At 39.9% G+C, this 14999-nt stretch overlaps 1 protein-coding gene across 1 annotated transcript; it reads right to left on the reverse strand.

Moving 5' to 3' along the window:
- Positions 1-55: 55 nt before the first annotated feature.
- LOC146451647 (uncharacterized) lies at positions 56-6223 on the reverse strand. Its single transcript, XM_085098938.1, has one exon. It carries the CDS (start codon positions 5974-5976, stop codon positions 5002-5004), a length of 975 nt encoding a protein of 324 aa, XP_084955064.1. The 5' UTR covers positions 5977-6223; the 3' UTR covers positions 56-5001.
- Positions 6224-14999: the final 8776 nt, after the last annotated feature.

Below are 14999 nucleotides of genomic sequence, written 5' to 3' on the forward strand. Positions count from 1 at the left end.
CGCACAGGGAAATACTGCTCAATTTTTCTTAGGGAGGGGAGAGGGGCGGGGAAGGGGTTACTCCCCTGTATAAGTTATATAGGGATGTGTGGCCCAAAAGAGTATAGATTTTGACCTTAATTGGTCTGAAAATGGGTATAGGATATCATTTTTGGTCTGAAAGTCTGAAAAGGGGTATGTATTTTACAGAAACGGGCATGAATTCTAGAAACCAGGTCTGGAAAATGGGTATGAATTTTAAAGATCTGAAAAAGGAGACCGAAAAAGTTCATATTTTGGTCTGAACTGAGCTGCACAACCCCGCCAATAATTCCAAGGAATACCCTCTCCTCCCCTCCCCCAGGTCAATTTCAGGATTTAGGATTTCATCCACAGACTCAAATATTAGAGCCACTATAATACATACCTCTTACTAAGCGAGCTCGAGGGCCGTACTGTAAGTTACGGGCCGAGTTTTTCCCCGTTGATTTATCCGCGCTTGGCCATAAATCAACGGGAAAAAAACGAGCATCCGAAACTTACAGTACGGACCGAGAAAACGAGGTTAGTAAGATATTTATTATACCGCTGAGGTTAGTCGGGCGCGCGAGGAAAGGAAACTTTTAAATTTAGCGGGTCATACGATACAGTGAAATATGGTCCGCAAAATTGGCCAATCACACCGCGCGTACTAACTAATAGATATAGTAAAACATGAAAACAGGACCAAGAAGATCTCATTAGAAACTTTCATTTGTATGGTCACATATAAGGTTGGAATCCAAATCCTTATTACATGGAACAAAACTGTAACTGAGCTGAATGCAGTGAGAACATTCAAAATATTTTTCTATTGTATTTTTACTAGCTAGTCCCGGTTTGTTGTTGTTGTCAAAGGTTCAAAGTTATTCAGTTATATTTCACCGTTTTTTGGTGCTTACCAGCTCAAGGTAAGCCAGTTCGTATGCTATTATCTGGGAAATTGCAACGTGAAAGTAAAAATTGTCACTACATGAATGTAAGGTCCAGTAATTACTCCGCTTGTAAAATACTTTTAACTGCTGTAATGATACTACATACAAGACGTAGCTATTAAATCTGCTTAAGAAAAAATGTAAAAACTATTGCTAATTATATTTAGAGACTGAAGTAAACAACCATGTTTTGGATCCAGTTCAGCTTGTAAGAACTTGTCAGTTGTGACACCTATCACACACACACACACATCAAAGACTTGGTAACTAAAGCTGAAAAAGTAAATGTTAAAAAATAAGGCCATAAAATTGATAAAGTTAGCTAACGCCTACTATTATTATTTTACTATTTTCTGAGGGATTTGTCAACTTCTTCAGTACTTTTTAAAACAGCTCATTCCAGCTAAATAAATGATTCTGTCAAAAGAAATACTTTTCTGTTTTAGTTGGTTTTAAGTATTTTTTCGCAACTGACACAACTATTACTATAATTAGTTTTCAACTGTCTTAAATTGGTTTCGTTTTAGCAAGTGGTATATCCACGAACACAATCCTTGTATGAAACGAAACGGTTGTAAGCCGTGCATGCGTATCAGGTGAGCACGTGGTACAGGCCGGACACCAAACTCGTCCCTAGGACTCTTCGTTCGCCATTTTAAATATTGCGAAGACTCTGGGAACGAGGTTGGCCAGAATCAGTGGTCTTTTTTCTTAGAAGGTTAACTGCGTTTTTTTCATTGAACAGGCATGGAAGATTTGTCTGCAAATGAAATCACTGATGAAAAAGTATACTTTATTATGATCCTGAGAATACAACGATCTTGGATATAGAGCAGCTGGGCGAATTCAGTTACCACTCCCCACTGGATGGGACACTTGTCCATACATAGCGGGGCTACCCCAGCACCTTCAGCTAATTCCCAGCTTCACAAACGTTTTTTATTGAGAGCACCCACGAAGCATTTGAATTTCCATTAACCCATTCTCCAACTGAGCTGTTCAGTTAATGCGGTCAATTAATTTACTTCAAGGATCATACACATAAGCCACCGGCAGTTCAATTAAAGTCCATTTCCAAACAGTTTGTCCAGTTCTGACGTCACACCTCTGCACCAGTCCCCTGTGGTAATATAACACTGCGTGGCAGTAATGCGTACACTTAGGACACACTGCCTTGGTCAGGAACCTAGGGACACGATCAGGGTTATCATCTTGGGCCCAGCTCCAGGGGCACTTTGAGGTACCTAGCAATCGCACTTTGACGTCACGGCCAACACGTCTTGCCTGAGATGACCACAGGAAGGCAGGTTTCTCAACAAACAAGAAATTTCGGCGAAGACGTTTGAGTGTCTTTCGAGGTTTCTGATCGAAGTCTGTGCAAGAGATTTGAATTGAAGAACAAATTAAGCCGAAAGAAAAGGCTAGAAAAACCAGCTGAAATAAACAGAAAAGAAAATGTTAACGATGTTTTTTTTCTCCTGCTGTGGTATTTATGAAAGGTCTCCCCCCAGACAATTGCTTGAACCGTCCAGGGATTAAATCGTAGTGATCGAACGCTTTACCCTTCCAACCCCACCCCCTTCCCCCCAACACACACTGTGTGTCAGACGGACCCACCACACACAACAAAAACAGGGGGGCCTTACATATGCTTCTGAAGCTAGCTCCCCGCCTTTCACTCTACCAAACACTCCGTGACTCCTGAAATCAATGAATGAAACACATTTTTCGTGCAGTTCTTGTAGAAATTGTAGGAATACAATTATTGGGAAAATGCATGTGTTACCTCATAGCAGCTTACATTTGAGATTTCTGTCGGTAAATATCATTTAATATTAGGTAAAATTCCGAATTAATCCCTGGGATAATATTGGTTGAAAGGAATTTCTCGGACTTATTTTCGGGTTGTCTCCATGTTGCTGTAAGGAGAATTTTGCAAATTGGAACTAGGGCACATCCGAGAAAAGGGCCGCAAAGAACATAAAATCTTTTATTTATAAACCAAACTGATTGCAGGGCCTGAAGAAGACTAGTTGTACTGGCTGAAATATTGGCCCGAATAAATAAGCAATTTGCCCTAGTGTCAGCCTGCAATCAGTTTGTTTATTTAAGCGAAAGTGACGTCTGGCACGTCCATCACTACAACAAGAGATCCGGCAATGAAACGTATTCTGAACATCCAAAATTTCGTAAATCTTTTGTTCTCATCGGTCGGGCGATAAAGAAAAATCTTATAGGGACTGTCTAACCGCTCTGCTTTCTTCCCATTCTTCCCTCTCCCCTCTCCCGCCATATGGAGTTTGAGCCCGCAGTACGAGCGTCAATCACAACTGGTTTCCACACGCCATCCAATGCTTCTACCAGAAAAGGAATACTTCATTGTGAACTAAATGAAAATAATGTTTCGTGCCATGCTAAACATTTTAACTACATTTTTAATGTCGATTTCATGTAATTTCCCTTCCTCGGCACAACCAATCACAGCGCGAAGACGTCAATGACGTTTTGACCTGGTGTTAACTTCTGATCGGTTCATTTAAATTTTAGACGCGCAGACAGCACGTATGAATGAATCAATTTTGACTGTCGTATTACAACAACCTATTCGCGCCAAAAATGTTACTGTAGGATCTATTCAAGTACTTTGCAAACATTGCGGGCCTGCTTGTTTCCCATGATTCTTTGCTCGGTCAGAAAAATTTATACCAAGGGGGTTTATATCTGTGTATTTTTGTTTCCTCACCCGGGGATCTCTTACTGTATGAGGTAACCAGCTTGTATTCTTTGTTTATTTGCATTTATTTCGTTTTTTTCGCTTCATTTCGTTTCGGTATCACTTTAGTTACGCTATTTTTGTTTTTATTTTAGAACCGCGCGCTTGTGTATCTTGTTATTCGTGTGTATCGCATCAGTAAGGAAAAATAAATCATCAATAAGCTAACTGGAGCTTATACAGTTACAGAAAAGTACATGTTGGGAGCTGGGCACCCGAAATAACGATGACAAACTTCTTTCTACAGTTACTGAGATGAAATAGTAAGGACGAAATGATTCAGGCGTGACAACTGCCAGTCTGAAAACGGTGTATTTAACTATTCACTACTGAATCAAACATGAATTTTCTCAAAACCGTAGGTCAGTTTATAAAAGGACGGCAACACTGAATTATAGCACGATTTCTGAGAAAAATAACCGGACTGCCCGTAGTCTAGTAAATTACGGCGTGTTTCATTAATTTTCCAAGTCAGTGATCTAGAACTTGATTACTGACATAATAAAGCAGCTGTAATAATTCAATGATGACCATCCTTTCACAAAAAAAGCATGAATATTCAAACAAAAATTGTGCCAATAACCGCGGGATAGAGTTCATGTGGAAGAATACTCCAACCCTGTCAAAGCTGAGATCGCCTCAGTTTTGACTAAGTCAAGACATCTTAAAAAACGTCTTTAAACCAGTGAACTGGTGAAATCTCGGGAAATTTTTTTTAAAATTATAACTGGGCTGGCTCATTTGAACAGGCCCTTGGATGTTTTAATTATCATCCCCTTGATAATCATTGAAGTCTAATGTGAACCTTGCCTTTAGATTAAAACTCCATCGCGAATACAAAAGAAGCAAAATTGTGAATTAATTTCCTACCTTCCTCCAAGAGAAAATCATTTCAGCTTATCTGCTAAGAGAGTTTCTACATGTTTTCTTCAGAGTTGTGTTAGTGTTAAAAATCTACGGTAATGATAGATGTCTAAGGTATATGTGTGTGTTTTTTAAGTATATATATGTCACCCGGTATCATGATATATTTATTGAGAAGCCAACCAATGATCGTCGCAGGATTTTACACGGTTCCTCGCTTATTCTTTGTGAATATGTTCTTATCAAATTGTTGTACAGTTGCTTTGCTTAAACTTGCCCGCTGCAGGTGAAATATTTACGCGCTAAATTAGCATACTGCGGAATTTGGAGTCTTTTTGTTGGGAGGGGGGGTGGGGGGGAGGTTAGGGGTTTTTTTAGTATTACTGATCCTTTTCCCACTTCTCATACACCCTAAATCAAAAGTTCAAAATCCCCGACCAACGTTCCCAGTCCTCTCTCTCCGCTCTCCAAGAGCGTGAAAGAAAACAGTTTCTTCGTTTTACAGGACAAAATTGCAGACACCACTAACTGACAACTGCACAACGGAACAATAGTAACCAAGGCCGGGTAAGGCTCATCGTCGACCCTGCTCAACAACGCGATGGCCAATGCGTAACTCAACACTGTCCCGGATAAGTATCTTGAAGATCTGAAAAACATCTGAGAAAAGTTAGCTACAAGACAGCCGATAATGATATCGCCAGCCCCGAGAAATACGTGTTCGTCCCGCGGGCCTAGCTTAAATGTGAAGATAGTTGGAAGTTCCCAATCGTTGTTGATCTCAAATGCATTGCACAGTATCGTGTCGCAATTTCCCACGCTGAGCAAAGAAGGAACGCCTCTGAAAACCGTATTTACTAGGCAGATATCATACACCACAGCAATCCAAAGGAATATTTGTAAGGAGAGAAAGTTTTGAAAATGCACGTGGCTGACCAGCAGCGAGAACAAAGCGATGACCATGTCATTTAAGATCCACCGAAACGTCGTGGAGGCGCTCGCAATCCAAGTAACCGAAAAGAGCCCTCCTAAACACAGGGCCAAATGTGGTTGGAACCATTGAAGGAATGCTATTAAAATGCAAAAAATCACCGTAATGTGCTGCACAAATACCATGAAGTAAGGATGCGACTGAAAGAGGGCGATAGACAACGCCATCATGGCGAAATAAGCCGTGTAAAATAACAAACGCCGTACAGTTTCTCTAAGATTTGATTTAGTCATTTCACCGCCTGATTCTTTCTCTTTGCCCACCGAGGAAACTACCTCGCTCACTTCAGTAAGTGTTTTCCGGCGCCGAATTGTTTTTCCATACCACGCGCTGATGAAAACCAACAGACTAGTGGTGATGTCCAACATCCAGAAGTTGATAGAGCGATATAGCATTTCAAGCGATCGGGAGGCTACAGTCCGGATACTGATTCGCGTGATTCGCACGTTTTTTTCACTGCTTGTTTACGTTTAGTCGTGCTGCACCTGCAATAATTGTCCAGAATCCCGATGAACGCTCAAGCAACGAGTGGTAATTCAAGGTTTTGTTTCTCGCAGAGAATTAGCAATGAGATGGTGCCAGCGACGTTCTTCCGAGTGACAATATTGCCAGGCAACTCAAACCCTCACTGAAGCATTTCAATTGTCGATTGTCTTTTTTTGTTAAAAAAAAAAAGAAAAGAAAAAGAAAATCGTTTACGAAATCATGTATATACTGAGTTTTGATTAGTAAATTGTCAAACCACCTGTGAACCGACCCTGGAAAAACAGGTGTGCAGTGACACATTTGGCATGGGGGAGTGAGTTGTTGGCCTATTCTTTCCGAACTGATGAGAAAATCCATAACATCACGAATGTTAATTAAAAATTTACTGGGATCCGAAAATAAATTATTCGCATCATTCAACCTTAACATCGCACAATTTAAAAATTGAGGATGAAAATCTAATTTCGTTTTGAGATTATAATAAAAAGAACAAGATGTAACTTCCGAGAAGATTTCCATCGCTGTTTGTAATGGTTGCCTTATTTTTTAGGCCTCCGGAATCAAAAGTTTTTCTCTTTAGAAGCTTTGATCAGTTTAGTTACACCTGTGAATCACTTAGCTTTGACTTTCTAAAAGCCCTTTCCAATATTATTTTCCCTCTTCACTCTTAATGTTAATTACGTTGGTTTTTGTTCCCTCGCGACGTTCGTTGCTCACTTTCGCGACTTCGTCGCTTTAACTGAGAAGTCGACTTGTGGCAAGTCTACACACAGCTCTTTTGTTTTGGGCCTTAATGTCCATTGTTTCTATTGTTTGTTTATTGCTTCGCTTCATTGATTTTCAGCCAATCCGTTGAGTCGTTTTAAGAGTAGAGCTGCGTGGTGAAGTTTGAACCAAAAAACATTATGAGCTAGAAAAAAAAAACTATGAGCCATAAAACTATACACCACATGAATGACAGACATTGAAAACACTTCTTCTGGATCTATGATTAGTGTAAATAATGGACTTCTGATGTCAACAAATGGACAGCTGTTTTTAGCTGTTTTATTATTATCATTATTATTATTATTATTATTATTATTATTATTATTATTATTATTATTATTATTATTATTATTATTATTATTATTATATTTAACTTTGGTTAAGGATAATTTTCATGGCGTCGATCGTATCAGGCGTCACGGTTCTGGACAATTTAAAAAACAAGATCGGTCAATGCCCCACGGCCGGTACAAAGGAGCTGTTCAAATATCCCACGGAATGCCGTTAAAAAATGAGCTTTTTCTTCGTTTCTTAGTTTACATTGCTTCTAATCAAAGTAACTTTGGGCCAAACTACGTCTCGGGTTTGCCTTTTCGATCTACAATTTCGTTTTAGACAGTTTATCACAAAATAATTTATCGTCTTTGTCGATAAAGGTACCAGTTGAAAAGAATGGACAAATGCCCGACCCTGGGGACGGACAGTATTGAAAAATGCCTCACTAATGTCCAGGGGGGGAGGGGGGGTGTACATTACTGGAACTTACGGTTGTATGTAGATGACACTACTGAATATGCATCAGACGCTTCCCCTCCAGTTTTAGAATATATTATGAACTCTAATCTAAATATTATTATCAACATGGCTTCGGCAAAACTATCTTCAGATCAATGCATCTAAGACACAGGCAATGACTATAGGTCCAGTATCATATTGCTATAACTTCAGTGTAGATGACAATGAAGTGGATGCTAATGATACACTTAAAATCCTTTACATTAGATCGTAAGCTCAATTTTGTCGCTCATGTGTCCGAACAAATGAAAACGGCGTGTACCAAAGCCTATGCGTTACGGAGGATTCGCAGGTTTATTCCTTGAGACGAAATGTGCCGCCTTTATAAAGCATATATTTTGCCTCATTTAGAATATTGTTGTCCGCTATTACTTGGAGTTGGAAGAGGCCAAATTAAAAAATTAGAAGATACCAATAATTATATTCTTAGATCTATTTTAAGGTATGGAAAACATACACCATACAACCATTTATTAAATATGGCTGGTATAAGAACGCTAGAAGAAAGAAGAAAATTCCAGGCCTTAGTTTTGATATATAAATGTATTAATAAAGAAGCCCCAAGGTACATAGAAGAATATTTTGAGATTAAAATCTGTAATTATAATTTAAGAGGGTCGGGGACACTTTTAACGCTACCCAATTTTAATCTAGAATGGCGCCATAAGTCATTCTCATTTCTAGCCGCAAAACTTTGGAATTCGTTACCTACGTATGTTAGAAATGCCAAGGATATTTCTACTTTTAAATGTCTTTTAAAGAAGCAGGTTTTTAGATAGATTTAAGATTTAAGTAATTTAAGTAATTTTTAAATTATTTCTGTTTTTTTTTTTTTTTATACTTTTCGTTTCACGCTCATGTTTTAACGAGTTTTTATCACTCCTAGATGTAGCGTGGGTAAATAAAGTATTGTTGTTATTGTTGTAAAGATTTTAAAAGAAAAAATCCGAACGTGAGAGCCACTAACAAAAAGCCGTGTCCGGATTAAGTTTTTGAGGAATTTGAACTGATCACGTAATTACGGCGGTTACACTACCAGATTTCACGGGCAACCTTATTCCCAAGAGTATTCCCTTGACGAATGGGAGGGCTGATAGCAAAAGTACTGGGAACGAAGTCGAGTTCACTGACCAATCGCGATCGGGATATTTTCCGATGGCGTCATTTTAGTACAACTACCAGAATCCTTCATTTTTTTTGTTGTCTCATGCTATGCATACCGATTTTTCAAACCGCTACTAGGGAATGTCAGTGGAGTTTCAAAAATCGTGGGTAAACTGAATCTGACCCAAGCAAATCCAAGGGAAACAACTTATCGAAACTTTTAATTCGAAGACTCGGGAGTTTCGAAAAATCGAGGGTTCAATAATCAAGATTCCACTTTATTCCTTTTGGTCTCCATGCACTGGGAATACAACATTCGAATTTGAAAAGGAAAACGAAAATGATTTCTGCCTTCATTTGTAGTTAAATGACGCCATCATGTCATATAAATGGCATATTAATGAAACTTGACTCGTTTTGCATTCGAATGCTGCAAATGGCTGTGATGGAAAGACGTATCGGGTCAAAGCTGTTTTTACATTGTAATTTTCAAATGATTGTCATAGCTTGGGGGGAGGGGGATACTGAGATAAACTGGTGTTTTGGAGACGCGCGCAAAGCCTCTTTTCGGTTTAAAATTATTATTTATTGGGAAATTTAAGGGGTTAGCAATTTTTCGTGTGAAACGCATTTTGGCCAGGACCCTGGGCTCCTGTTTTGGAAGGAACGTTTTAAGGGTTTTTATGTGGAGAAGAATATACTTTTTTGGGACCATTTTTCGGACAAGAAGAGGACGTATGTTCACCAACTCCACTGAGTCACCATTTACGGTAACAGCACTCCATAAGTTAGCCATTTAAAATTACTGGCGGTGTGTTGCTGGACTCTGAGATCACGTTTCAAAAGGAAGAAGGCGTTGTTTTAATTAACTAACACGGAAATGATTAAAGACGAAAATTTTATGAACATAAAAAAAACTAGACAACAAGAAAAAGGTGTCTACGGGTCAGTTTGCCGCGAGACTGATTCTTGGAAAATGGGAAAAGTTCCCTCCGTTCTTTGCGCGACAACACGCACGCCTCTTTTCACTTCATCTTCTCTTGTTTTCATGACTCATTATTAACAGTCGGATACCGTCTTGCATTCGCTTCATAACTTAAATCAAATAGCTTCACGTTCTCTTGCCTACAGCTGCAGACTGCGAAGTTATCCGTCATTTTCTTTCCAGACAGAAAAATCTGAATCCATCGAGTAGTGAGTTCAAGTGCAATCTCGTTATCCAGACTCCTCAGGCTCTTTGGCCAGCGGTTGGTCGCCTGTGCTGATACGGTTTGATTTGTGACCATTTGTGGGGTGAAAAAATTCCACCCGACCCCAGAGTCTCTCCAAGCCACCGACCGCTTGCCAAAGAGCCTGAGGATTGCTACAAGTGAAGCCAGGAGACCGGTTGAATGGTCTGCAAGGCCCTCAACAAGAACTCACAGGGACATGGCAACAATTTCGATCGCGGTTAAAATCGTTTGATTCTTCTACGAGGATGATCTGTTTTTTCAAGGCAAATGATTCGGCTTTGTTGATCAATTTTATCAAACAAACTTTGAGACGATAAAACTCTGAGGATCAATAAGTCACTGTGGTCAATACGGGCTCTAACGTACAATTGACACTACCAGTTTTCCTTGAAGATTTTCAACTGGTTCAGTCACGGCACAATAAATGTGATAATTAACAATTATTCCACGAGCGCGCGTTGGATATGAGATGATAGATAACCAATGAGGCGCGTAGCGCCTAGTTGGCTATAATCATCTCATATCCATCAAGCGCGAGTGGAATAATTGTTTTATTAAAAACAATCAAAAGTTATTGCTAGATCTTTCTGATTTCGCTTTGAAAGAACAATCAGAAGACAATTTATTGGTCGCCATTCCTCGGGCATGGTATAATGGCTCATGTACCACGGCCGCTAAGCCAATCAAATCTCTGGAATTGCATTATACAATGATCCACTTTTTAATGAATGGCAATTGGTGAGCTGACAGCCATTCCGTTTTAACTTTTTCCTGATTAAAGCCTAACAAACAACAACAGCAACAATTTTAAGCCTCGGATTAATAGCAGACGGAGCAGCTGCTCAAAAGACACTGGTTATTAATGTATCTGTTTAATGAGATGCATGCTTGCCTTCAGTCACAGCGCTGTTCGACCAAAAGCGATCACGTGGCCATCCGGCTTCCGTGAAAAGCGGAAAGAAATAAGAGGAGCGGCTTAGATGTTGTCCTTACAGGAAAATTTTTGTTTTCACAAGAATAGAATTAATATTCTAAATGAACTCCACCTATCCTTTGAACTGAGGGTCCCCTTCCGCCCAGCGCCTCAGTTGTATAGTTTCAGTCGTATGGCTTCCGTCGTTTTGCACGGACCACTGTTCATTCTCTTTTCCAGTCACGAACTGAATGACCAGAAGCTTTTCCTTGATCTGAACAAAATCAACTGAGTGCAAGACTTGGATGGGAAATCTGAAATAAAACAGTGATTGGCAGAATCAAGCATAAAAAAGTTTGCCCCACAATTACTTATAACCTCTAGTCACTAAACAAAGTCAGTCGAAACTCGCCCATTTCAGTCGTTGTTGTTGCTGTTGTGTTTTTTTTTTTTTCCGGACAGTCCGGATGAATCAATATTATTGAGCCGATTAATAACATATGCTGTAATGTTCAATGCTTGAGGGAAAACGTGTTTTTAGCCAGACCACTGACCTTTCAAAATACAAAATAGTTCTCAGTTTCATCCGAAGCATTACCGTTTTTCGTCTTCCGTAAATTACTCTCTCTGAAGAGTCATGACATGTACACCATGGAACATTTATCCAGTCCGATTTGTTGACCACTGGGTGACTGTAAATGACAACTGAAGGAAGCCGTGTTTTTTTTTTTTTACCTAACCACCGGTTTTCCTTTCAAAACCTCTAATAGATATAGTGAGAGCAGTCAACCATAATCGTTTCCGCCCTAAGCTAATCGTTTTAATTTCAATACTATCAGTAGTCTGGGAGGAGGTTTAAGGAATGTTTTCTGGAGGTCTATTTAGAGGAAATTAACAAGAGAGCGATAGACCAAATGATTAATTGATCAAGGCAGTCTGAGACAACCTATAGTAGACTATTGTACTGAGCCGGTACTAGCTAAGGTCAGTTCAAGAAGGCGAGAGGTTCGAGATCAGAGCCGGCTATTAAAAGTAGCCTCGGATGCTGTCCGATGTGAAGCTGTTAGGGTCCATAGTCATTTTATTGTTTTTTTTTTTTGTTGTTGTTGTTGTTTGTTTGTTTTTTTAATTGTTTCAAGCCCAGTTGTTGTTAAGTTTTTGTAACCAGTGTATCGTATGGTTATACTACAGAAATGTAAAGGGCAGCAAGCCGTTTCTTACATGAAGTACATACTAATAAATGAGTGGTTTCGAAAGTTCGTAACACAGTACTCATGCCGCTAATTATAGAAAGTCTGTTTTATTTGCAGTTTCTGATTAGAATATTGCGAACAATATCCTCGCATAACACTCATTGCTCGTTTTCACTTCGTCTGGATATTGATGACTGCTTTTTGCATCCCCTTCGGGGAATGAAAATAAGTTGTTGTTCAACAGAATAATAGTTGATTGCAGACAATATTAACAGGAAGGAAGTGGACTTTACCGCAACCTTACCCTGACTAAAAAGTTCTGTCTGCAAATTTCTGCGTAGGATCGAGTTATTGCCTCAAAATGGAAAGCTAAGAATGCGAAGGAGTTGTCTAGAATTGAGTCATTGTTAGGAACAGTAAAATCTTGAGAGTTTGGCATGCTCGCCAGACCGAAAAACGACTGATAAACGTTCCAGAAACGATCCTGAAACGGCGGTAGACCACAGCAGCAGTTTTGTAAGAAACAGACAGAATAATGCATAATGGTTATCACAAACGACTTCCTTGAAGGCGTGATGCGAGAGAAAATTCAGTTGCAATTAAATACCACATGACGTTCCGCATCATCACGGGTTTCGAGAGCATTATCAGAAAATCATGGGCAGTTTCTGTTTTGCCATCCTACCATGCCAAAGCATCCGGTTTTGTCGCCTACTGCTCCAGGCACCGGAAGCTACGCTGGTGGCAACCGGCTTATTTACATTTGACTTTCAAACTGAGCAAAACGACGAAGGACAGATAGGGGTATAGAATAGTCTATCGAAAACGATAAGTCTCGAAAAATATTTTGAAACTGTCTCGAATTCTAGCAATTGAAAGTTAGCGTCTCGGAATCTCGCGATCGCTAGAATTTAGACCATCCCGAAGTCTCGCAAACCGCGGCGCCCGGGGGGGGGTACTCCCCTATATAAGGTATATAGGTGTGAGCCGCCCCAAAGGGTATGGTTTTTGAACTGGTTTGGTCTGAAAACGGGTATAGATTTTGACGATTACGGACTGAAATCGGGTCGGGTTTTGGGGGCCGGGAACATTTACGAAAGCTTACAAACATATTTTTCTTCTCAGTACGTAACTGGAACGACTAACTGATAGCGAGAAAAAGAAATAGATAAACTATGTCATTCCAGCTTAGTTTTACTCTTTGCGTCAACTTCCGTTCGGGTCTAAAAACGGGTACGAATTTTAGAGGTCAGGTCTGAAATCGGGTGTGGAAAATGGCATGTTTAGGTCTGAAATAGGGTCGGGATTTGAAGACCCGGGCGGCACACCCCCACCAAGAATTCTGAGGAGTACCCCCCCCCCCCCCCTCCCCTCCACCCCGAGCCGCGGCGTCGAGCCCAAGAAAGGTTTTAGTCAGTGTCTAGTCTGTGAGTAGCGATGAACAACGAACCGGCATACATGAAGAATGACAACCTTCTTTTTGGTACTTCGTATCGAATTGAAAATTGTCAGCACTCAGAAACTCAGTCTTGGGCTTGCATTTTTTTAGTGAGCCATGTTGGGCTTGAAAATTATGGAAACAACGGAAGCCTCGCTTTTACGTAAAATTGAAGACTTTTGGACATCGTTCGTTTTACACCAAATAGAATCCTTTCCTACCGACCAACCTTTTTGTCAGCTGGTAACAACGTGTTTTCAACTGAAAGCTGAGAATAGGAGCCCATAAAATAAACTGATCACAGCTGTGAAATCAGCTAAATTTTTCACCGACCGCCGAGAAGTCAGAGACCCCCAGCCGATCGAGGGTTCATTTCGGTGTGTCCGTGCCGGATTACATCCCCGGTCAATTTTCATTTCGTCCTATTTCTTTGTTCACAGGGCACAGCTTCGTTTTCAACAAAATTTGAACTGAGTTGTTTCTAAAAACGTATTGGACTGTAGTAGACATGGATAAGCCCCACAAATTTCCTTGCTAACTTGAGCACGTTTTGCCGGGTTTCTACACCAATTTTTGATCACAGCTGTGACTTTATGAAACCATACTTGCAAATATCGAAATTAATATATCAGTTTTCACCAAGAATTTAAAGAAATCAGTAAATTATTTCTGGCACTCCACTGATTCACTGCCTAGCTCTGATGAGGGGTAATCAGGCTGTACACTACATGATTTAAAAACCACTAATATGGCTGACTATCTAAACACAGACAGGAAGTTGGGTGAATTTTAATTTAGCTGCTAGAAAATAACACCTTTAAAAGCACAACTAAGTTAGCGGTCACTACGAAAAAATCACTGAATTCGCCCAAATTAGACACTGACTGACTAACTGTCCACAAAAATTGTTCCCTTATTGTACAAGCTCCCTGGCCCTTGTCGCTGTAGCGGGCTTGCCGCTAAATGGTCAGTCAGTCTGTCATAACAACATATTTGTATTTTAAACTCCCAAACCACTTTTATCCGGAATTCCAAACCGTGTCCGAAATGTTTTCCTTTCAGATTCACCCTAGAGAATGGCCAGATCAGTTTTAAGCAGCCTGTCTACGGTGAAAATGCTGTTTCTGTTGGCAATCTTTTCCTCTTCTTTGAGATGTAAACAGTCACACCTCTAAAAAGTAAAATAAAAATAGTTCAAGTCAAATATCATACACCGCCTCTCGCTCATACAAAGAGAGAGTAGCTATTGTTCTTTTGTTTACATTTCAAAAGCTCATCAAGCTCAAAAGGATGCAATTTTTAGAAACTTCCGCCTAGTCGGAACGTATAATCATCTTTAAAACTCGTGATAGTATTACTAGAATTTAACATTGCTATGCAATCTGTTTTCTCTTCATTATCGACTCTACCGCTTTATGTACGCGTTGGCGATCAAATGTTTGAAAAATCTACCACGTTCGCCAACCTTCTAAAGTTCCGTGACAAACTG

The sequence above is a fragment of the Pavona decussata genome, unplaced genomic scaffold (genome assembly GCF_977016875.1).
Source record: "Pavona decussata unplaced genomic scaffold, jaPavDecu1.1 SCAFFOLD_386, whole genome shotgun sequence".
In the NCBI taxonomy this organism is placed as follows: domain Eukaryota; kingdom Metazoa; phylum Cnidaria; class Anthozoa; order Scleractinia; family Agariciidae; genus Pavona; species Pavona decussata.

What these genes read in the sequence shown, in the direction of transcription:
- LOC146451647 (XM_085098938.1), bottom strand. Translation starts at nt 5,976, where the DNA reads ATGCTATATCGCTCTATCAACTTCTGGATGTTGGACATCACCACTAGT.